The sequence below is a fragment of the Camellia sinensis genome, chromosome 3, assembly GCF_055761805.1.
Source record: "Camellia sinensis isolate YWXY chromosome 3, ASM5576180v1, whole genome shotgun sequence".
Lineage (NCBI taxonomy): Eukaryota > Viridiplantae > Streptophyta > Magnoliopsida > Ericales > Theaceae > Camellia > Camellia sinensis.
Genome location: NC_138963.1, coordinates 82,820,986 through 82,845,884, shown reverse-complemented (window position 1 = coordinate 82,845,884; position 24,899 = coordinate 82,820,986). Strand labels below are relative to the sequence as shown.

Here is a 24,899-nt window from a genome sequence, read left to right as displayed (position 1 = left end):
ATCTGTATTCCAGAATTCACGTGAATCTTTCCATTGTATGTTTTAGTGTGAACATTCACATCATGTTTGTATTCAAAATGAAAGTTGAGACTAGTGGTTGTGTAATTCGATCCAATACTGATGTGATCTTTAACATCATCTTGTCACAGTGGTAACGAAGGACAGTGAAAACGTATTTACCATTTAATATTATATGTGTGTGTGAATATTAATACCGATTGACTACACAAAGACAATTTCCCATTTCAAATTAATGTGAATATTAACATTGGTCAATAATGTGATGATGTTTACAAAAAAATCAAAAACAACGGTGTGATAATGTTTACAAAAAATCAAAAACAATAGTAGTAACATAACCATAAATCCAAAAAATCTCAATCTCATCAAAAATAAAAACCATCACCTACATCCTTATCTTTAGCATCATCATCATCATCACTATCATTAACAACCCCTGCAATTCTATCATTACACCAATTCAAATTAAACCAAACCCATCTTTGATGAACAAGTCTGTAACAAAATAAACTTAATACAATATCGAGCTTCAAATCATTCTCTCTCCTTTCGATTGACATCCTTCTCTCTATCTTCGATCTCTAGTTAAAATTGCAACCATGGCAGAAATAGTGCTTTGAAACGTTCTCTCTCCCTTTAATCTCAACCAACATGTAAGAACATACTTTGACTCTCATCATCATTGTCCAAATTACACCTATTAATCTCAGGTAGCTGATAGAACAATGAAACACAATCGGCAGATAACTCGCTCCATTTTTCACACATACACTCCACGAAATGTGAATAAGGCAGCGTTTGCACCATATTTGTTACAATAGTACTACACCCATATGAGCACACCAACAACATGAAGGTATCCATCTGTTGCAAAAATACAAAAATAAGGAAGTGAACAACCACATTATAGCCAATGATATGTGAATATTTACATTGTTCACATAATCTAAATTATCTAACTAAACAGAGATGGCACACCAAATACTACAAAAACCGTATGAAAACAATCACAAAACAACATGAAAAAATAAACTAATTAACCAAAAATAACATTTTACCAATGATCCACCACAATCAATTTGTTCAAACAACTGTACATGCATCTCTGTCAAATATTTGAAACTCAAACAACAAAAAATATACATGCATTACCACTAAAACAATCAGTATCTCATTCATCAGACATACACTTGCATTACCCATGTATTCTAAAAAATGCACATGATTCAAAAACAGAGCATGCAATCCTTCACATAAATGAACAATACTAACCTTGAGAAAGAAATTCTGTAATCAGTCATTGTGAACATTTACATTGGTGCTATATGCTTATAAATGTGTGCACATAATATTACTATTACCATTTTTTTTTACAGTTGTTGTTATTATTGTTGTTGGTATTGTTCAAAAGATGTGAACCTCTTAAAAAAAAAATCCAAAAAATAATGATATAATTGTCTGTTATGATGTCCATTTTTGTACACTTGGTTTGCTATGACCATTTACACAATGTAGACATTCACATGGGAAATATTTTGTGATGTTTTCTAAACATTCACATTGATAATTATATTTGCATATAAATGTATACACATTACAATTGTCTTAATATTTTCTAACCATTCACTAGTCCATAATGGTTATTATATCGTTTGGTTATGTAACTTGATAAAATGTTGATGTCAATGGCAAAATCACATATGTGCACTCACTTGTGTTTGTAAATGTATCCATTAATACTTACATATAAATGATCAACTGCTTATTTTCAATATGGCAGTAACCTTACGTCGAATTGATTATAATAGAGATTTATCATTCTAGTTGGAGGTAAGTTGGCAACCCATAATGTGAATATTCCAAACAATGTAAAGTGTGAACATCCACATCTGGTCTCTTACGTTGAAATTGGTGTGAATGTTCACATCGTAATTTATGTTAAGGCCCATTTTCAATTACATTATGTCCTATGTTTATTATAGTTGACTATAGATGTAAATATGCACATTGTACATAACTACAGTGTATGTCCATCCACAAACATACTACAATTAATGTGAATCTTCACATCTATTTATTACATTGTGAATATTCATATCATTTTTTTGTCCAAATAAACATTGTGGCTTGTGGTTATATGACTAAATACAACAATTTGATGTGAACTTTAACATCATAATCGCATAGTAGTAATGAATACGGTGAAAATATATACACTATTCAATATTATATGGATGTGTGAATATCCACACTAATTGACAACACAAATGACAAATTTTCGTTACAGATAATGTGAATACTAACACTGATTAATGATGTGATAAGATTAACAAAAAACCAAAAATAATGGCAGCAACAGAATTAGAAATTTGACAAATCTCAATCTCTCAAAAAATAAAAAATCATCACTCACATCTTCATCTTCATCTTCATCTTCATCTTCTTCATTATCACTATCAATAACAACCCAAGCAATTCCACTATTACACCAATCTAATCCAAATCAAACCAAATGCACATTCAAAGAATAAGTTTGTAACAAAATCGACTGGATACAAAATTGAGTTTTGAATTCGCTCTCCCCATTTGATTCAAATCCTACTCTCTCCCTTTGATTTTTGGTTGGAATTACATCAATGGAAGAAGACAATCTTCGAACCCAAAAATTATTTTTAATTTTTTTTTTTTTGAACTACACCTATGGAAGAACCCATATGAGCAAACCAACAAAAATATACATGCATTACCAGTAAAAAATCAGAACCTCATTCATCAAACATACACTTGTATTACCCATGTATTCAAGAAAATGTCATGATTCAAAAACAGAGCATGCAATCATTTACATAAATGAACATGCATTCATAAACAAAATGATACTAACCTTGAGAAAGAAATTCTGTAATCGTTCTCCACCTTCGATCAACGACTGGTCTCCAACAATTATGTAACAAACCAGAGCAGACACAAACACCAAACTACGAAAACGAACACACCTATGGACAGAAACCCGGCGTCGTCGTCTTTTTCTCTCCCACTGCACAGAAACCCGTCGTCGTCTTCTCTCCACTACACCGAAATCCTGCCATAATGGAGCCTTACCATAAACAATCGACATTGATTAACTGAATCAGATCCATCAATGTGAATAACACTAATAAACAAAACAGAGACATGTATTTCCCTATTTTTGTATATATTACGTATCAACATAACATATAAGGGTATAATAGTCCCAAAAAAAATATAAAATTAGGAAAAAAGGATCTCATGGAATAAAAGTACAAACATATGGGACTAACTAGGTTACAAATTTCTTTCTTGGACTTATTGGATTAGAACACTCCTAAATGGGGTTTATCAATAAAAATCTCTTAATTGAACCAATATCTATATTGAAGTATGCGGTAAATTATATTTTTAAATTAATTGAATTTTTTTTTTATGAAACTTTATAAATAAGATATTTACAAATTCATATAAAACTTTAAAACAAAATGAATTTGTATTTTGAATTTATAACAAAAATATTTTTGAAAATAGTGACAAAATGTGTAATACATTTTAAGCATATTTAGACTGAGTGGAGCTAAAAATTGATTTTTGTTTTACCAAATGTCACTTTACCCCTTGTGGTTTGGGCTATGTGCGATTTACCTCCCTAACGTTTTTCCCTTTCCAAAGCAATCAATCCAAACAAGCTGTTAAACTTACCTTCCTGAATATACTGATTTGTACAAAAATTCACTTAGATTAGATCTCTCATGAAATTGAAACTACAAAGTCAAAGAAAAAGAAAAAAAAACTCGCATGTAGGTTCTAATATGTGAATTTATTATCTAATATATCATATGATAATTAATGATATTTTTCATCAAATACTAAAAAAAATCACTAATTGTTAATTTTCAGTAACAGTTTAAAAAAATTATCACAAAAAAATCACTAATTTTCAACTTTCAGTAACAGTTAAAAAAAATCATTACAAAAAAAGTTATTAATTGTAAGTTTTAGTGACAATTTATAAAACTGTGACAAAAAATCACTAATTGTGAATTTTTAGCGACATGCAAAAAAATCATCACAAAAATTATTTTTAGCGATAATTTTACTAGAACTTATTTTCAATAAGACTTGATGGGAATTAAATCTAACTATTAGGACCTATTGGTAGTTTACCTGAAAGAAAAAAGAAAAAAAGAGACATAACTATGAAAATTTCCGCCACATTCACAATAACAAGATCAATTTTTGTAAAAGATCTGGGAAATTGATTCTTATAATTGACCAATTTGTACAAAATGCCACAATGACAGGTTATTTTGGCCCTAAAATGTACGAATTGGTCCATTATATGAATCAATTTCACATATTGTTTTTGGAAATTTCATGGGCATTTTTGTAAACTTATCATAAAATATTATTCACTGATTTTAGTTTACAAAAAGTATTAAATATGTTTATGTTTATTTTTAATAAAAACAAAACAAAAATCATGTTTGGTAAACTCATGTTTTAAAAGCTTATTTTGAAAACAAGTGAAAAATATCGTGTGACAATAGTTATTAACAATTGGACATGATAGCCGGCTGCTGGAGGTGGTGGGAAAAGGTGATTACCGGTTGCCGTTGAAGATGGTTACCGATCACAGGATATGGTGGCCAAAAAAATGGTCATCAACAGTCAGATATGGTGGCCGAAGATTGTTTTTGACAAGTGATAGGGGTCAAAAATGGTTACCGCTGATAGGAGGTGGTTTCCAACTAAGGGAGATGGTAACTAGATATGGTTGTCGTTGATGATGGTGACCGGTGGTGGTTATGATCAGTGAGTCATGGTTGCAGGTGTGGTTGAGAAGGGGGATTCCAAATAAGTGAAATCAAGTTTTATATGATGACAACAAATTAATAAATTTTGTAAACAATTTACAATAGATGCCACATTTTTGTTTATAATTTTCAAAAATTCTATAAATATAAACAAAAAAAAGTAATAAACATAAATGTTAACAAATAGTTTCAAAATCTATCTATTTTTCAAGGGTTATCTTACATTTCCGAACTGCAGACCACTTTCAGCTACTTCATATGCATTACTAGGCATATTTGAACAAAAAGGAAGCACACCACCATCAAAAAAATAAAGATTTTTCTTAAGTGTGCAACTTACACCTTACACTTACGCCTTTCTGTTTACTGTCCTGTTTTATGTTTACACCTTCCACTTACACCTGTTGTGTTGGTTGCATATGGTTTGCAACCTTAAGGGGTTCAAAAGATATTTGAAACTAAATGAATAGATATATACAATAAAAAAAAAAAAAAATCATACAACGTGTTTGGTTTGAATTTTTTGAATTAAATTTTTTAATTTTCGTGTTTTTTTTTTGCTTTTAGTGAATATTTTTAAAATTTTAATTTTTTTTTACTTTTTTAGATGCACCTTACTTAGATGTATCTAAAAAATAAAAAAATTGTAAAAAAATATTTTTAAAAATTAATAAATACATAAAAATATAAAAAATATACTGAATTCTCGTTTTTTTTTTTTTTTGTATTTTTGGTATTTAGTGAATTTTTAAAAGATTTTTTTCACAAATTTTTTACTTTTTAGATATATTTATGTTAGGTATGTCTAAAAAAAAAAATTGCTTAAAATATTTAAAAAATTCAGTAAAAAAAAAACACGAAAAACAAGAAAATAGAATTTTCTGAAAAATATTTTTGAAAAAATAGAACCAAGCAAAGTGACACAGCAAACAGAGAAAATTATTTAGTGTCGCATGACATTACCCAAAATAAATTTCAACCATTTAGAGCTTCACATTAATAATTGTCAAGAAACGCTTGGACCGCTTCCTTTATGGATAAATTTGGTATCAGTTGAGATTGATCAAGAGGTTCACGTATGACCGGATCAAAATTTCCCACCTAAGTTGTGGTCAAATCAGAAATCAATACATTATGGACACCAAAACTCAGCTATACAAATCGAAATCAAATTTTACCTTCTGGAGATGGTCAACAATCACTGCCCCCTCGTCTGTAATCCCAGTAGGAGTAATGACAGGATCGTAGAAAATATCATATGAAATTTTACAGCAGAGATGATCTGGTACCTGAAATCATCAATCGTGGAAATTATTCACAAATTACAGGTTTTAAACTTCTAAGAAGGAAAATGAGCAATTAAATGTCCCCAACGCTCACCTCAGTTGGCAGGTCAACTTCTGCTGCTTTATCAAAAACGCGTCCTAGAAGCTCCAATTGTGCTGAAATGGCATTAATGTCTTCATCTGAAACCCCTTCCGGTTGAGAACTATCAAGAAATTGTTTCTCTACAAGAGCATGCTCACAAGCTACCCTGAGGCATGCACAAACGAAGATAAGGAAAATCTAACAACACAATGGACAAACAAGTACATCACTACACTAAAAACTTCAATGAGGTTGTAACTTGTAAGAACTTAGAAGGAACCCCTATCAAACATTAAGACTGTATTTGGATCAAGGATTTGAAGAGTAATTCGTGGGCAAGAAAGTAAAGGAAAGCGAAATGTGACAAAAATTAGTTTCTATTTCATTTACTTTTCTTTCCCCAAATCCCTCCTCAAATCTTTGATCCAAACACAGCCTAAAAGCCTGAACACACTTGGAAAAGCACGTACTTCAAGGATTGCAAATCCCACAACCGCTTCGAAGATTCACGCTCCCATTCCAGGTATTTGGCTGTCATGAACTCCTTCCATATATCCCCTACTATATAACTCCTAGGGTTTGCACCTCTACCCCCAAGGTCCAAAACCTATAGAAGTAATTTGGATCACACTTCAGTAAAAGTTTTGATGCTTGCAAAACATATCATGCTCATTTTGTCACAAAGGTGGAACTAATTTCCCCTTCTGAAAAATATAGCAGTTTCTTAGTGATGCAAAGGGAACAAAATATCAAGCTCAAAACATGCACGTTAATTTAGCATCTGTTTCAACAAATTAGCCTGAAGTAGAATAGTACCATAGGTCCATAACACACTAGAGTTTGTTAAAAACCAAAACCATGTTCTCTCAAACTACATAATCAGTTGATTTTTTTTTTTTTTTTAATTTACTTTTTTGTTTGGTCTATATTTTTCCCCCAATTTCATTTAAATAAGAGAAAATCCTGCAAGCTACAACTAGCAATTTTTGCAAAGAAACAAAATACAACGTAATCAATTCATGGCATGACAACACAACCCTTAAATGCATTTTACAACAAAACCATGTACCCTTCGCTACCAGGGTATGTTGCAACTTGTGAAACTGAAATTCTTTGAACTCCAAAAAAATAAGGCAATTCAAACTATAGCTTCAATGATATTCTAGTAAAATCTCGCAACTAATAAAACATAGGGTATCAAGAAAAAGAGAAGAAGAATAAATATCAAAATTGGTAATCTGCAGATTCTTAGAAGTGCTGAAAATGCCTATCCACCATACACCACCAAATAACCAACCGTAACACCTTCCCACTGGCTACCATATGAGGCTGACTAAATGCTTACAAACCGCAGTGTTCTTTGAGACATTACCAATCCACCATTTAATTTCCACTTTGTTGATTAAAACAATAGATCATGAAATCAGCAACAGACCAGAGTAATATTTTACCACTAGCTGGTAGCCTAAGTGTTTACCTTTTATGTTTGGCTAGTGCATCTGCGATTTCTTACATATCCTAAAAAGAGGAGGTAGAGAGTTCAATAAAGTGTGAGTAGGGAAACAAAATGAAGGCAGTTCAAATAGAATTACTCTCAAAATAATAAAATGTGTAGCACCAACAAATCCATCATTCCAAATCAAGCTGTAACAAATTCACATTTACAGTTTTATCCCTTAATGAATCATATACTGTCCATGATAACTGATAAGTAATGCATACATTTTTCACTAAGTTCAACATATTAGTCCATTTTGGAACAAAACCCACAACTTGCATAAGATTAAACTAGAAGAGGAAAAAAAAAAAAAGGGAAGAAGAAAGAGAACACTGACTGATGACATTGGACTAGAAATTACAGCATTCAAGGCCCCAAAAAGAAATAGTTAAAAGACCCCGGTAGTATTTGGTTCACTGGAATAGAATGATTATTTTATCAGAATGTCCATTATCACGTTTGGTTCACCAAAAAAATGATAGCAATGCATTGCAGATGAAATATTCATTCACCATTGTAAGGAAATGATCTTTTCAGAGGAGGCTACCAAAACCATGAGGGGGCAAAGGGAGGGCTAACTAATCGTACATAAATTATGTCAAGTAATAGTTATAAGATTTTATCAAAAAATGCAAATTAAATAAGCCAAAACTCATTAATTGTCCTCAAAAACATTTCTATATAAAGAAAAAATAAATGCCACTACAAACTAGGATTTCAATCTTAAGTCACCACCACTATTTACACACAGACAAATGCACATACATACATGCATAATTATATATGTCCAAGGATGTACGGATATGAACATATGACACAACACAGACATGCAAATTTTCAAAAAATGCAAGACATGGCATGCTAGGGACACCTGCAAACCGTATAACTCTATGTATTCATTATTATGTCATATTTTTGAATACTATGGCTAAGTTTGGGAAGTCCCAAATAAGCTAAAAAGCCAAAAAGTTACTCAAAAAGTTAAAAAGTTAACACTATTCACCAAAAGTCAACAATTACGGCTGCACAACTCCCAATTCAAATTTTCCTCTACAAACCAATTTTTACAATTTTTTATTACACATTTTTCCATAAAAAGTCAAAAAGTTAACCCAAACATCCATATTTTCAATCTCAATTTTTTAGTCCAAAAAGACAAAAAGTGCACTTATTTAGTCTTCCCAAACTTGACCTATATATGTATTTTATGCCAAATATTTAATATCATCAAATTCATTAACATTGGGTATTCTATTTTGGTTTTAAAAAAAAAAAAAAAGTGTCTGCAACGTGTCCTCAGCATGTCACAATGCGTCCCAAGTGTCCAGCGCATGTCTATGTTACATGATCTTTGCATAAAAAGAAATGTATTATTGATTGATGAGTTGATTGATGTGTTACAAGATTGATCTATTCTGTATATTACAACTCCTATATATAGAGGAGAAGATGGTAGTGGAGTGTGTGATAGTGGAGGTGGTAGGTGTGGAGAAAAATAGTGGAGGTAGTAGGTGAGTGGTATAGTGGAGGTGGTAGGTGTGGAGAAAGATAGTGGAGGTAGTAGGTGAGTGGTAAATTCTAACAGCCCCCCGCAAACTCAAGGAGGATAGAAACTAACCAACTTGAGTTTGGAGAGAGGAGCAAAACAAGAAAATACATAAAAATAAAAAAAAAAGATAGGAGACACTGTATGGTCGTGTCAGACCGTTGGTGAAGACACTGTATGGGGTGTCATAACGTTGTAGAGGACACTGTATGGTGGTGTCAGACCGATGTAGAAGACAGTTTATGGGGTCATGTCGGACCGTTGTAGAAGACAGTTTATGGGGTCATGTCGGACCGTTGTAGAAGACAGTTTATGGGGTCATGTCGGACCGTTTGTAGAAGACAGTTTATGGGGTCATGTCGGACCGTTGTAGAAGACAGTTTATGGGGTCATGTCGGACCGTTGTAGAAGACAATGTTGTGACAGTTTACGGAGTCTTGCTGGACCCTTGTAGAAACTAACCGGAATCTATGTCGGGACAGTTTACAGAGTCTTGTCGGACCCTTGTAGAAACTAACCGGAATCTATGTCGGGACAGTTTACAGAGTCTTGTCGGACCCATAAAGGAGCTAACCGGAATCAATGTCGGGACAGTTTACAGAGTCTTGTCGGACCCATAAAGTCGCACCCTCAAAAGGTGTGCCCAATTTTGTCAAAAGGCGTGCCATCAAAAGGCGTGCCCAATTCATCAAAAGGCGTGCCATCAAAAGGCGTGCCATCAAAAGGCGTGTCCACTTTATCAAAAGATGTGCCATGAAAAGGCGTGCCAGTTTGTCGGGCGGCAAGAGGCGCGCGATACGCGTGGCTGCCGCGGCTATTTAACCAAGACGAAGGCTGAGGCTGAGGCATACCATTCTGAAACCTTTGAAACCAACCCTTCGCTGAAAAACTCTGCCTCTGCGGAGAGAGAAACTGTGGAACACTTTGTTGCCATTCTGTCACCAACCCTTCCGAACATTACCAGTCTGAAATTGCTATTTCGCTGAAACACTTAGCAACCCAAAAACATGGCCTCTTCTTCCCGTCCAGTTACCCAGAACCTGCTCACGCTCTTTCCAGAACTGAACGAGCCCACAAGAGAAATAACTGGTGCGGTGGCCAGTGAACCGCAACCAAACACCTCTGGTTTTGCTCCATTGAACTTTCCGATGCGGTCGGTGGAGCAAAAAATGGCGATGCAAACTGATATTGAGGCTAATCAGTATACTCTGAAGTCATGCGTGGAAACCATGACGGCGGTCACAAATTTGTCGAACCGGCTGCAGAGTAGGACAAATGAGGTGCAGCATTTAAATTCCCAGCTGGCTCTGCTCCAACGCATGTATAAGGATGCGCGAGCAGAGATAAGCATGCTAAGGGCAGAAAATAAGGAGCTGAAGCGGAAGGCCACCGTGATGTTCCGATTTGGAGGTCCTCCATATGCTGCAGTGGAGGAGTATGGGGGAGTGAACGTGCTCAGTGGACAAGGAAACACGGAGACCGGACTGGCACGGGACACCCAAGATAAAGGTAAGAAGAAGAGACCTGCAGTAGAATAGAGAAGGAAAAGAAAAATCCCACTGTAGGTGTGGTTGTTTTGTTTGTATTTTATTTTATTTTATTTTATTTTATTTTATGTTGTGTAAAATGATGATCGGGGTGAGGCCCGATATGAATAAAATGAGTTTGCAGTTCGTCTTCTTCCTCCGTGTTTGTTGTTGTTGTTTTTTTTTTTTTTTTTTAATTTTATAAGAAAATAAATAAATAAATAAAGAAAATAAAAGAAAAGAAAGAAAGTGGAGCAACGGGTGAAGTGCAAAAGGTGATGATAATGTTTTGTGAGTGGAGAATAAAGAAAAGAAAAGAAAGGGATGGTGTGCTATTGCTAGTGCTGGTGGTGCTGTTTTCAAGCCCCGTGATGGTTGGGATGATTAAAAAAAAGGGACCATGTGCAGAGAAGGGACCAGAGAGAGCTGAGAGAGGGAGAGACTTAGGACCCTTTTGCAGCATAGCCATAGAGATAGAAAGAGGTTGCTTTGGCAGAGATCTGTCTGGCTCTATCCACCTATCGATCCTCACAGAAAATAGAAGGATATAGATAGATATACTTTGGCTTGCAATTAATTGTTATCTGTATGTGAACCATGGTCAATCAATATGGCGGAGGGAGGTCTGTTTGCAGAGATCTGTCTGCGTCGCCATGGCTTGGAGGGTGCAACAAGTCAATCTGCACTTCAGGAGGAGCAAGTGCGGGAGACTCCACAAAATGAAGATTGGGGTCCCCTGCAAGCTTCCTGGCAAGGTACAAGAAAGGTTTTTCAAAGTTATAGTTACTCTTAGCAGAGATTTCATAGTACTGCAAATTCTTCTTCCTGTGGAATGTAACCTGCTTTGCCTTGACCTGCCTGTTCTTCACATCAACCTTGTTTCCATAAAGAACAATGGGTATATTCTCACAGACCCTGCACAAATCTCGGTGCCAGGTGGGAACATTCTTGTATGTCAATCGAGCAGTAACATCAAACATGATGACTGCACATTGCCCATGAATGTAGTAACCATCTCTAAGACCACCGAATTTCTCTTGCCCAGCAGTATCCCAGCAATAAAATCGGAGTTTCCCACAGTTTGTGAAGAAGTCCAAAGGGTGAACTTCGACACCAATGGTTGGTTCGTACTTCTTCTCAAATTCACCAGTGAGATGCCTCTTCACAAAAGTTGTTTTCCCAGTTCCTCCATCACCAACAATGACAAGCTTGAAGCTCGGGTAATCAACAGTCTGTTGGTTCGGCAAAGCCATTGGATTTGAATATTCTGATACAGTAGCTTGGTGTGTTGGAGACAGAGACAGAGAAAGAGAGAGAGTATTAGAAAATTTTGGGTTTGTCCGGCGGACGGCCAAGGCGAGGCTGCCGTCCGCCGGTGAAGCGGAATCACTAAATTCTCAACCTTGCTCTGATACCATGTAAAAAGAAATGTATTATTGATTGATGAGTTGATTGATGTGTTACAAGATTGATCTATTCTGTATATTACAACTCCTATATATAGAGGAGAAGATGGTAGTGGAGTGTGTGATAGTGGAGGTGGTAGGTGTGGAGAAAAATAGTGGAGGTAGTAGGTGAGTGGTATAGTGGAGGTGGTAGGTGTGGAGAAAGATAGTGGAGGTAGTAGGTGAGTGGTAAATTCTAACAGCTTCATAGAATATGCCTTACTTTGCATGAAAACTGATGTCTTTTTTGCATAAAACAAACAGAAGAACTCAAAATTTGCATTAGGAGAAGTATCGTACTCTTTTCAATTCCTTGATTCCTTCACTATATTCGTGTTTCTTTAGCAATGCACGCCCTAGCATGTAGTGTGCCTGCCATTTCCAAAACATGTCAGAACTAAGTTAGATTGTTGTAACAAATGTATACATCAGATAAGAAAATTAACTTCCTTTCAATAAAAACAAACTAAATGAACATGTAACAATTTAATCAACTAGGACCATGCTACCATGGTATTCCTTGGAGAACATTAGAAAGAACAAGCTAGCAATAAAAGTCAAACTCCTCAATGATGTGCAAATTGAAGATAAACTATCTTTTCTGAGTGGCAGCACAAAACTATTCTGCTATATATTGCATGCACGCTAAAGAAGATATTGCTAGAGAGGTGACACACTCCAGGATAATATCATATTGGAAATGTGAACTCTTTCTTGCAGCAGAAAAGATAAATATAAACACCATCTGACAAATCACCGCACATATAACAAAAAAGGGAAGCACAAGGTTGGAGGTATCAGATGTACAGAGTCTTGCAAATAATTAAAGCAAATTTTCTATGAAGCACAAATCGCATCAGCATTTAATTTTGATCAACAGCAACAAGCAAGGAATTTTCATCTCCCAGCAACCATCAATGGTAAGACGGTAAGATGAGAAGTCTTTATCAAAGCAACATGAAACTTACGGGGCAAGTATGCAGGTACAAAATGGGATGTCTCTAATCTTTCTCAACACAAAAAAACCAGCACAAAAGCAAAGACAGTAAGATGAGAAGTCTTTACCAAAGCAACATGAAATTCATGGGGGAAGTATGAGATAGAAAATGGGATGTCTCTAATCTTTCTCAACACAAAAATACCAGCACACAAACAAAACATTAAGTTTACAATTTCATTAACTTCACACAATCTAGAACAAATTTCATTTATTTATTAATGTTAGAGGCAACATCAATACGATGTCCAGTATAAATCCATCACAACCATCATACAAAAATACGTGTGTTTCTTTCTTACTGCATAGTCAGTCCTCCTTTAGCAAGGGTTTGGTTGCATTTTCTTTTGTATATACCCTCTCTTACATCACTTTTTGGCTCTGTACATGGTGGCAAATTTTACTATCTCCAAACAAATCTTGGGTATAATTATGGGGCAAGTAATCCCAATTACCTAACATAAGCGAAGTGGACTTTCGACAGAGTGCTAAACTTTAGCATTTACTTGAAAGGCCGAGAAAAGGACTCTCCTAGATACTCATCGCACTGCTATAAAGAATTCAAATTATTTCCAAGTTCCATACAGACACCTTGTATGAAGGCAGTCAGTTAAACCCAAGATTCAAAGAGTCTTTCATGCTCCAACCTTTGAACAGTTGGTAAGTTACATTATAGAATAAGCATTCAAATACTTCACACCTTTGAAGAGTCTATGAAATCATCAACACTGATATAAAAATAAAAATAAAAACCAAATGATTAGAAAATACCAATAATTCTGAAAACGGTGAACTTATGCCAATACCAAGGTAGTGAATGAGATGAATTTAGCAGCCCTAACCTTGACAGAATTGGGATCAAGCTGAATGGCTCTTATACAATCCTCCTCAACTTTCTTCCAATCACTACAAAACACCCACCCACAAAGCAAAAACCAAAACATGATCGGCATCAAAAGGAATAACACAAATAAAATTGGGCGAATTACACTAACGGTCCCTATAGTTTAGGACTTGTATCACTTTGGTGCCGACTTTTCAATTGTAACACATTTAACCCTTAATTTTGAATCTTGTTTCAAATAAGGACAATTGAAAATCCATTGCTCAATTTCAAAGGTAAAGTGATCAATTTGATAAAATATAAACTAGTTTGACAAAAATAAATATCAAAAAAATATTTTTTAATTTTAAAAAATTATTTATACCCACCCAAGATAAAATTATATCAAATTGATAAATCTTTTACATATTTATTTATTTATTTTTAACAAATTAATTTTTGATATATGTTTGGATGATGATCATGTAATGGGTGTTTGTTTTATTTTCGTTAAATTAGTTTCTATTTTTTCAAAAGTCAAATATGACGACAACTTTGATATCATTATTAAACCAATCCATTAAATCAAAAAATCCAAAACTAAAAACATTTCATATGTTCAACATATCGATTACACATTAAAAGCCTAATAATCATCCATTACATGATAATCATCCAAAAATATTAGTTAACAACAAATACAATCATCTATTACATGATAACCATCAAAAAGAATATAACAAAAAACCAACCATTACATGATCATCATCCAAAAACATAATAAAAGTTAATTTGATAAAAATAAATAAATAAATAAATATGTAAAGATTTATCAATTTTACATAATTATTTTTGGTGGGTAGAAATAATTTTTAAAAATTCAAAAATATTTTTTTGACATTTATTTTTGTCAAAGTAGTTTATATTTTATCAAATTGACAACTTTGCCAGTGAAATTGAGTAATGATATCTTCAATTGTTCTTATTTGGAACAAGATTCAAAATTCAAGGTCAAATGTGTCACAATTGAAAAGTCAGGACCAAAGTGACACATGCCCCAAACTATAAAGACTATTAGTGTAATTCGTCCAATAAAATTTAACACTAATAATGGTAAAAATAAAAGGGTAAACAAATGAAATAGAAAGAAGTGTATTTGCTCCTACATACTTCCGCTTGCAAAGGCATATAGCGCGGTTCGTCCAATACACAACAACATCAAACAAAATAGAGTATACAAAAATCAGAAATGCATGCAACACAAAACAAATCACAGACCAATAAAATTAAGAAACAATTATCCTTCTTTTATAATGAACTCAAAAATTGATAAACCTAGAAATACATCTTCTATACTATTATATAAAGCGAACAACTTATTTGGTGTGAACAGATTTTTGAAGCTCTGTAATGCTTTTTACATACTGAAACTATCCATAACCCGATAAGAATTACGACGCTGCTCTTTCCACTATCTTTTAATTTGACTATGAGAACAAATCAGTAAAGCACAATGCAAACGACCTCAGTGTCTTATGAAAAAACTACATCACCAATGATCACAACAATGAGATAGTTACTGAAGTACCCATTCGGTTACAAACTCTAAACTGACAGTAGGAATAAAGATAGTAATAGAATTGGTTTTGCGGATGTGGGCAAAAGCTATGCATGATAAGAAAGCAGTTGGCAATGTGAGTGCATCTAGAGATAATGAAACAAAAGGGGGTGGGTTGGTGAGCACTGGCTACTCTAGAGGTACCATAAAAATTGTTAGGTGACCGGTATGTTGCTCCAACCCCATGCATGCATGTAGAGAGTCATGCAAAGATGGCATATGAGGACCTCCACCACAAGTGAAAGTCTGAACTGGGCATCTGCAAAACTCTCCCTTCTCTTCACATTGTTGTCTTTGTTGATTCTCATCATTAACCATTAATGAAGATAGAAATTTTGGGTGGAATTTGCCTTCCTCTCCCTCACTCTCTGTGTATAAATAGAGACGGAAGGAAGAGGATGTATCATCAGAAATTGAGAGATAGAGAGTTGTGAGTTGAGTGAAAGTTGTTCTCCTCCTCTGTTTTGTATTTGCTCTGTTTAGTGAAATTCTCATTTCTGTCCGTGGACATAGGCATTGGGTCGAACCACGTAAATATTTGTGTTCTCTGTGTATGTGTGATTGCTTCTTGTTATTTTTTGGGTGTCCATGATCCTAATAAAGTGGTATCAGAGCCGGTGGAGTGTTTTTCGACAAAACAGAGTGTCTTTCAAAATTTGCCTAGAATTCAAAGTGGTCGAAATCTACTTTTGATCACACCGCGCGAAAGCCCTCGACGAGATGAGCACACTGGAAAAAACCGCATAAAAAATGGAGGTCGAAGGAGGCCGCACACGCCACACGCGCACTTGACGCCGTTCTCACGCGTCGGCGACTGGCCACACGCACTTCACGCGCAAACCCAGTGGAGAAGACGATCTGACATCATCCGCTGACGTCATCTAAGCCGAGCCGGAGTCGTCTACCACGCCACTGACCAAGCCACCGTTGACTGAGCCGCTGACCGAAGCCACGCCGCTAACCAAGCCACCGTTGACCGATCTAAGTTGACCAAGTTGTTGACCAAGCCGAGCCGCTAACGCCACGCTGACGTCAGCCAGTCCGGAGGAATTATCTAATGCTTCTCAGACGCTCCCGATTCTGCAGATATGAACCCGTTCAACCTATTTTGGCTTGATCTGAGCCATTCTAAGTTCGTTTTTGACGATCCAATAGTGCTTTCCAACTATTTGGAATATTCCAAACACATCCGTATAGTTAGATTTTGTAAATCAGATTTCAAAAATTTGCAGTCTTTATTTTGGCAATCCAAAGTACTTTTCCGGCTAATTTGATCAGTCCAAACTCAACGGCGAAGTCTGATGGAGGAATCAACGTCGACTTCAAGATCCATGATAAAGCTGAACGCTTCCAACTATGCAATTTGGAAGCCCAGAATGGAAGATGTCTTGTACTGCCGAGATTTGTTTGACCCCATTAAGCTTCATGGAGTCAAACCAACTACGGAAAATGACGAAGAATGGAAGCGAAAGAATCGGAAAACCATTGGCCAGATCAGACAATAGATCGATCACAGTGTCTTCCACCATGTCGCCCAAGAGACTGATGCCTATGCTCTCTGGACGAAATTAGAAGGCATGTACCAGTCAAAGACTGCTCGGAACAAAGCCCTCCTAATGAGAAAACTTGTAAATTTGAAGCTGAAAGGCGGTATCTCTGTTGCTAAACACACCAGTGAGTTTCAAAATCTAGTGAACCAACTGGCAACTGTCAAAATGAAATTAGATGATGAGATGCAGGCCCTTTTGCTACTCAGTTCTTTGCCAGATAGTTGGGAGACGTTGGTGGTGTCCCTCAATAACTCTACACCAAAAGGAAAACTAACCATGAGCATGGTTACAGATGCTCTATTCAGTGAAGAGACAAGGAAGAAAGATATGGATGGAGATCAATCCCATGCCCTCGTCATAGAAAATAAAGGTAGAGGTAGAGGTAGAGGCAGGGGAAGAAGCAAAATTAGAGGACGCAGCAGATGAAGATCTCAAGACAGAGGGAGATTTAGAGAAGGTACGAGCTGGCTAAGGTTCACGTGTTACCATTGTGGCCAGGAGGGTCACATAAAGAAATATTGCTATGCCTTGAAGGGAGAACAAAAACAAGGCAATAGACAGCCAAAGACTGAAGATTGGAACACTACAGTCCCTGTCTCAGAGGATATTACATTATTCTCTGTTGAAGAAGACGAATGCCTCTATATGTCTGACAACGACACCAAGTAGGTGGTAGATACAGTAGCTTCCTACTACGCTACATCCCGAAAGGAGTTTTTCAGTACGTATCAAGCTGGAGATTTTGGTACAGTGAAGATGGGTAACTCTAGTTTTTCGAAGATTGTGGGAATCAGTGATGTTCGCATCCAAACCAAAGTTGGGTGCACGATGGTGTTGCAAGATGTTAGGCATGTTCTCGATTTACACCTGAATCTTATCTCAGGGATAGCCTTAGATCGACAAGGCTATGAGAACTACTTCGGCAAAGGCATATGGAAGTTGAAAAAGGGATCTCTGGTGGTAGCCAGAGGACAGGCAATTGGCACACTGTACAAGACTCATGTGGAGGTGAATTCAGATCGCCTCAACGAAATAGAAGATGGGGCGTCACCAAATTTGTGGCATAAAAGGTTAGGTCACATGAGTGAAAAACGGTTGCAGATTCTGGTAAAGAAGTCTCTTATTCCCTTTGCCAAAGATGTGAAATTGAATCCTTGTGACAACTGCTTATTTGGGAAGCATCATAGAGTCGCTTTCTACTCATTATCTGGAAGACAATCAGAGTTGTTAAGCAGAGTATAATCTGATGTATGCGGTCCCATAGAAGTGGAATCTTTGGGTGGCAGTAAATACTCCCTAACGTTCATTGATGATGCATCACGGAAAGTATGGGTTTATGTCCTAAAGACCAAAGCTGAGGTGTTCCAGCATTTTCAAACATTCCATGCTATGGTGGAAAGGGAGATCGGAAAGAAGCTTAAATGTCTTCGAACAGACAATGGAAGCGAGTACACGTCAAAGGAGTTTGAAGCATACTGTGCTACTCGCAGCATCTGACATGAGAAGACTGTTCCTGAAACTCCACAACACAATGGTGTAGCCGAAAGAATAAACCGAACCATTGTGGAGAAGGTCAGATGTATGCTCAAAATGGCGAAGCTATGTTGCCTGCTATCTGATTAACAGATTGCCATCCGTTCCACTGAATTTTCAGATTCCAGAAGAAGTATGGTCTGGAAGGGAGATTTCTTACTCTCACTTGAGAGTATTTGGGTGCAAAGCATTTGCACATGTATCCAAGGAGCACAGATAGAAGCTGGATGACAAAGCCACTCCATGCATCCTTATTGGCCATGGAGATGAAGAATTTGGATACAGATTGTGGGATCCGAAAAACAAGGTCATTCGAAGCCGAGATGTGGTGTTTCAAGAAGGTCAGACCTTAGAAGACTTTGGGCAACCAGCCAAACTCAAAGTTGATGATGTTTAAGAAATTATTCCCAATCCTATACCATCACAGCATGCCACTGATGAAGAAGAGCTACCGCAACATGTAGCCAATGATGTAGAGTTGTTAGATAGATTTCCAGAAGAAAAAGATCCAGAAGCAGAGGGTGTTGAGCAGGGGGAGCCACAACCCCCTCCGCCAGAGACTATTGGTCCACAATTACGAAGATTAACAAGAGAGTCTAAGCCATTATCCAAATACCCTGCTTCTGAGTATATTTTGCTTACTGATGAGGGGGAGCCAGAAAGTTTTCAAGAAGCTCAGAATCACAAGGAGAAGAGTAGCTAGCAGCAAGCTATGCAAGAGGAGATGCAGTTCTTGCAAAAAAACCAAACTTATGATTTGGTAAAACTTCCCCAAGGGCGAAAAGCACTGAAGAACAAATGGGTGTTCAAGTTAAAGAAAGATGGTAGCGGAAAGCTAGTCAAGTATAAGGCTCGATTGGTTGTCAAAGGTTTTGCTCAGAAGAAAGGAATTGATTTTGATGGAATCTTCTCGCCAGTTGTGAAAGTGACATCTATTCGAGTAGTTTTGGGACTAGCGGCTAATTTGAATTTGGAACTTGAACAGATGGATGTGAAGACAACATTTCTCTATGGTAATCTAAAGGAAGAAATTTACATGGAGCAACCAGAAGGTTTTGAAGTCAAAGGGAGAGAAAACTTAGTCTGCAGATTGAAGAAGAGTCTCTATGGCCTCAAACAAGCACCGAGACAGTGGTATAAAAAATTTGACTCATTCATGGTGGGTCATGAGTACAAGAGAACTGTTGCAGACCAGTGTGTATATGTCAAGAAATTTCCCGGTGGAAACTTCATCATACTCCTGCTCTATGTTGATGACATGCTGATCATTGGACAGGACGCCACAGCAATTAGATCACTGAAGAATGAGTTATCACAGTCCTTTGACATGAAGGACCTAGGCCCTGCACAGCAAATTTTGGGCATGAAAATTCTGCTTGACAAGAAAGCCAAGAAGTTGTGGCTGTCACAGGAGAAGTACGTTGAATAGGTGATTGAGACGTTCAGCATGAAAGATGTCAAGTCAGTCAGTACTTCGCTGGCTAATCATTTCAAGTTGAGCAAGAGTTCTTGTCCCTCCTCTACAAAAGAAAGAGAAGAGATGGAAGGTATTCCCTACTCATTCGCCGTAGGGAGTTTGATATATGCAATGGTGTCCACCTGACCAGATATTACTCATGCTGTTGGAATAGTAAGCAGATTCCTTTCCAATCCAGGAAAAGAGCATTGGGAAACAGTCAAGTGGATTCTGAGGTACCTCAAGGGTACGGCAAAAATGTGTTTGTGCTTTAGAGATGCTAAACCAGTCTTGGAAGGCTATACAGATTCTGATATGGCGGGAGATCTTGATGGTAGAAGATCTACATCAGGATTTATGTTCACTTTTGCAGGGGAAACTACGTCTTGGCAGTCCAAGCTGCAAAAGTGTGTTGCTTTATCCACAACTGAGGCAGAGTATATCGCCAGAGTAGAAGCTGGGAAAGAGATGTTGTGGTTAAGGCGGTTTCTCCAAGAGTTGGGATTAAAGCAAGAAAAGTTCACGGTGTATTGTGATAGCTAGAGTGCCATAGACCTGAGCAAGAATTTAATGTACCATTCTCGCACAAACCATATTGATGTTCGGTATCATTGGATACGTGAAGTGATGGAAAAGTAATTATTGGAACTGATCAAGATCCATACAGATAAGAATCCAGCTGATATGCTAACAAAGGTGGTCTCGAGAGACAAACTCGAAATTTGCAGAGACATTGCAGGGATGGACTTCAAGTGAAAAGTCAGTCATGCATATGGGTATGGAGAGGGAGAATTGTTGCTCCAGCCCCACGCATGCATGTAGAGAGTCATGCAAAGATGGCGTATGAGGACCTCCACCACAAGTGAAAGCCTGAGCTGAGCATCTGCATAACTCTCCCTTCTCTTCACGTTATTGCCTTTGTTGATTCTCACCATTAACCATTAAAGAAGGTAGAAATTTTGGATGAGATTTGCCCCCCTCTCCCTCACTCTCTTTGTGTATAAATAGAGACGGAAGGGAGAGGATGTATCATTAGAAATTAAGAGATAGAGAGCTGTGAGTTGAGTAAGAGTTGTTCTCCTCCTCTGTTTTGTATTTGCTCTGTTTAGTGAAATTCTCGTTTCTGTCCGTGGACGTAGGCATTGGGCTGAACCATGTAAATATTTGAGTTCTCTGTGTATGTGTGATTGCTTCTTGTTATTTTCTAGGTGTCCATGATCCTAACACGGTATCTATTTCATAGTAATATTCATGGGAATAATTAAAGCATGTAATTCAAATAGTGTTAATTTAACTCCATTCCTGAAGGGGGCATGCCAAGGAAACAAAGCCCTACTCCAAAATTGCTTTGAATTGACTGAGTTTCATTGTTATTTGCTCATAATAGTGGTTTTTTTTTTTTTTGGTTATTTGGATCTTTATGCTGCCTATTATGAGCTTCATATTTGGTTAAAAAAAATGATGAATTGGTATATTGACTAATATCCAGCACTTCCAGAAAATTTTAAAAATCTCACTTTGTACAAGGGTTGTCCTTCAAAACATCTCATATAAAGAACCCCCAAAAAATTAATCTACAAATATAATCTTTTTGATTGGTGTGAAATCATATTAAATATATATATATATATATATATCTTACATTTTGTTAGAGAAAAGAAATTAATATCTTATGTGGATTCCTATAATTTTTTAATTAGACAACTTATGAAACTTTTTTATGACCTAAGCACATCGAATCATATTCAAACAATTATATACAGCTTGTTTGTTACAACTTCTTATAAGTTGAAAGTCGATAATAAGAAAAAAATTAGCTAAAACCATTCCACCCTTAGCTTTCCAATAATAATTTTTTTTAAAAAAAATTATTTAAACTATTTTTATCTCATAAATATAGTAACCAAAAGTTTCACCAAAAATATTCTCAAGATAAATAAAACAAAATAAAAAAAACACTACAGCTAGCCCCAATATATTCCACCAAACAAGACCATAGGCTTATAAGAAGCAAATAAATACAAATTTGTATTAGTCTTTTTACGTATAAGGTGCGCCTCACTTTGGTGAGCCCCAAGAGACCTTAGCACCTCGGTGCACCTATCGCCTTTAATAACATTGGTGTTTTATAATTTTTTATTAGGCTAATGAAATCGGTCCCTGCGTTACTTCCAGCCACATGGAAGATTTCTAAGTCCACCCCTACATAAGAGCTTTTTTTTTTCATTTTTGTATTTATAACCGATGGTTTTCATATATGTTGTGCATTGCTATTTAACATGTACATGCGTTGAATATTTATTTAAGCACTTATTTGGAAAATACCAAGTAAATTGTGTTCTCACACAAAAAATAAATAAATAAATAAATAAAATAATAATATTTACACATATTTATATTTATACTATATTATAATGGTGAATTCAAAAGTGAAGTTATGTAACATTTTTTTCTAGGAAAAATTGGTCTAACATCTCTCTCCAACTTTTGGTAATCGGAGAGGTCCACAATAATTTTTTTTGTAGTCTAAGGTCCCTTACCCACACCCATATATAACACCAACTCTCTCATGCTCTCTCATCTCTCTTCTCGCACCAAACAACCCCCCCCTCTCAATCCAAAGTTTGATACAGAAACATAACAATCCACATCTTCCTCATGATCTCTCATACCAAAAAGCATTTGACTTTCATCATTTTCCTCAATCGCATGATCATCTTGGCATCGATCTATCACAAAATCCGATTCACTTCGATCCGAATTATCACCTTCTTCAATCTGATCATCATCATCATCATCATCATTCAAATATACGGCGGGGTTGGACCGGTGAGAGTGGTGGCGGCGAAGGTAGTAGGGATCGATCTCTGGTTTAAAAATATTGAAGACGAAATGACCTCGAACTCCTACCGAATAGCTCAAGTTTACTCGTGAGAGACACATCGCTCTTCTCATTCTCCTTCAATCTCAACAAACTTAGGGTTTTGAGAGCTACAAATTTCGCCAAAGAGCTTAGGGAGAGCAGTGGTTGAGATAGCAAGGGACAACGGCGAGGATGATCTTGAGCCTATGGGTGTCAAACCTGAGGAAGTTGTTTCCGCCGCTGAATCCGATGGCGCCTCAAAGAGATGGGGATGATGATGATCGGTTTCAGAACTCCATGATCAAAAAGAATATCTCAGATCTTGATCTATACTACCGCTCAAATCTAGATCCCATATCTCACATGTTTCTAACGATGAGGAGAGAGAGAGAGAGAGAGAGAGAGAGATTTCTGGTGCTCTATTCTGGTGGCTCAATCTCTGGTTTAGTGTAGGTACTACTAATTCTAAAGATGCAAATTAGGGAAAATTTCCCTAGTTTGGTTAAAACAATTTTCTCTGATTTAAAATCATTGTGCTAAAATTTCCTTGGTTTGTTTAAAAGATTTAGTCTTTGGAAGCTGAAGTTCTCTAATTTGTGAAAGGTTTAAGGGTTTTTTATGTTAGTCCAGAGATCCAGAGAAATTTGATATTAATCCAGAGAAATTTGAATGTCAGTCCAGAGAAATGTGTGAAAGGTTCAAGGCTTTTTGATGTTAATCTAGAGAAATTTGAATGTTGTTTGAACCCAGAGAAATTTTTTGAGAAATCTAGAATTTCTCTGGTTTGAAATTTCTCTGGATTAATATTGAGGGACCTTAGACATTATGAAAATATTGAATATCCTTTATGCTATAAAATCTTAATATCAAGGATCTAAAAAAAACCCTTTTTCTAAACCAAAAAAATCACCCAAAAAAATATTTTTTTAACCATTAAGATACTTTCTTTTGGATATTATTTTGGGCTAAAATAGTTATATAGGATACAATTTGCTATTTTAGCCAAAAACAAAATATCACATCCAATCTATAATCATTTTATTTTTTCTCTTACAAAAATAAAAAAAGTCAAAAAATCTATCACAAACAAAACTTTTTAACCCCAAATTACAATAACCAAAAAACCAACCCACATTCCGAACAAGGCTCATGTATCTACCAATTACAAGGGCAAGGCTCATGTATCTACTAACTACAAGGGATAAATAATGAAATCTACTATTAGCCCATCTAATGATTACTTTAATTTTTAATCTTTACACCATATCACTAACTAAATGTAGAATTGAAAACTTATCGCACTAGTGTGTGTATATATATAAACCTCAGTATAAGCATTAATGGCAGCACCGAATTGATCTGTGTTGAAGTATTTGTTGCCGTCTAGCCGTAGTTGATCTGCTAGTTGCGCCACATTTTGTTTCACCGCGGTAGGAGCCATATTCTCTTTCTATCTCTAATCTCTTTCTCTGTTAATAGATCCTCCGCCGTAAGACTTCCAATATGACTGACCTAGGTTCTCTCTCTATTCTGTTTCTATCTCTCTCCAACTCTAATCTACTCCAACTAACCTAATCTAATCTACTATTTATCCAATAAAATTTAGGATAAATTATAAATATCCGCTTAAAATTTGCCTAAAATATGAATTGTCTCCCGTAAAAAATTACAAATATTTTTTTGTCAAAATTTTTTATTTAATAAAATTAATTAAAAATGTAAAATTTCTAACTGTTTATCTCTATAATAATAAAATTATTTAAATTATTAACTAAAATAAAATTTTAACATTATTAAAAAATGTTAATTAACTTGATAATTTATTA

General features: G+C 35.8%; 1 protein-coding gene and 1 pseudogene across 5 annotated transcripts; both read right to left on the bottom strand.

Moving 5' to 3' along the window:
- Positions 1-218: 218 nt before the first annotated feature.
- On the bottom strand, positions 219-24,639 carry LOC114291011 (E3 ubiquitin-protein ligase CHIP). Of its 4 annotated transcripts, none has more exons than XM_082920183.1 (8): positions 24,398-24,639; positions 14,073-14,136; positions 12,534-12,605; positions 6,689-6,825; positions 6,231-6,384; positions 6,029-6,139; positions 2,906-3,103; positions 219-885 (listed from the first exon to the last, which is right to left on the bottom strand). In XM_082920183.1, exons 1-8 carry the CDS (start codon positions 24,409-24,411, stop codon positions 664-666), a joined length of 972 nt encoding a protein of 323 aa, XP_082776309.1. In that variant the 5' UTR covers positions 24,412-24,639; the 3' UTR covers positions 219-663. The 4 variants fall into 4 exon arrangements, with proteins under 4 accessions (XP_082776309.1, XP_082776310.1, XP_082776311.1 ...); XM_082920185.1 differs by lacking the exon at positions 219-885 and adding an exon at positions 1,413-2,474 and having other exon boundaries at positions 24,398-24,637; XM_082920186.1 differs by lacking the exon at positions 219-885 and adding an exon at positions 5,814-5,951 and having other exon boundaries at positions 2,971-3,103; positions 24,398-24,633.
- On the bottom strand, positions 8,686-12,430 carry LOC145822635 (GTP-binding nuclear protein Ran2 pseudogene; annotated as a pseudogene). Its single transcript, XR_014364225.1, has one exon. The product of XR_014364225.1 is annotated as a GTP-binding nuclear protein Ran2 pseudogene (transcript).
- Positions 24,640-24,899: the final 260 nt, after the last annotated feature.

Excerpts from the sequence above, each read along its gene's own strand:
- LOC114291011 (XM_082920183.1), bottom strand. Across the intron at positions 6,140-6,230 it reads AAGTTGACCTGCCAACTGAG|GTACCAGATCATCTCTGCTG; the intron begins GTGAGCGTTGGG and ends TGATGATTTCAG. Across the intron at positions 886-2,905 it reads TACAGAATTTCTTTCTCAAG|ATGGATACCTTCATGTTGTT; the intron begins GTTAGTATCATT and ends TTTTTGCAACAG.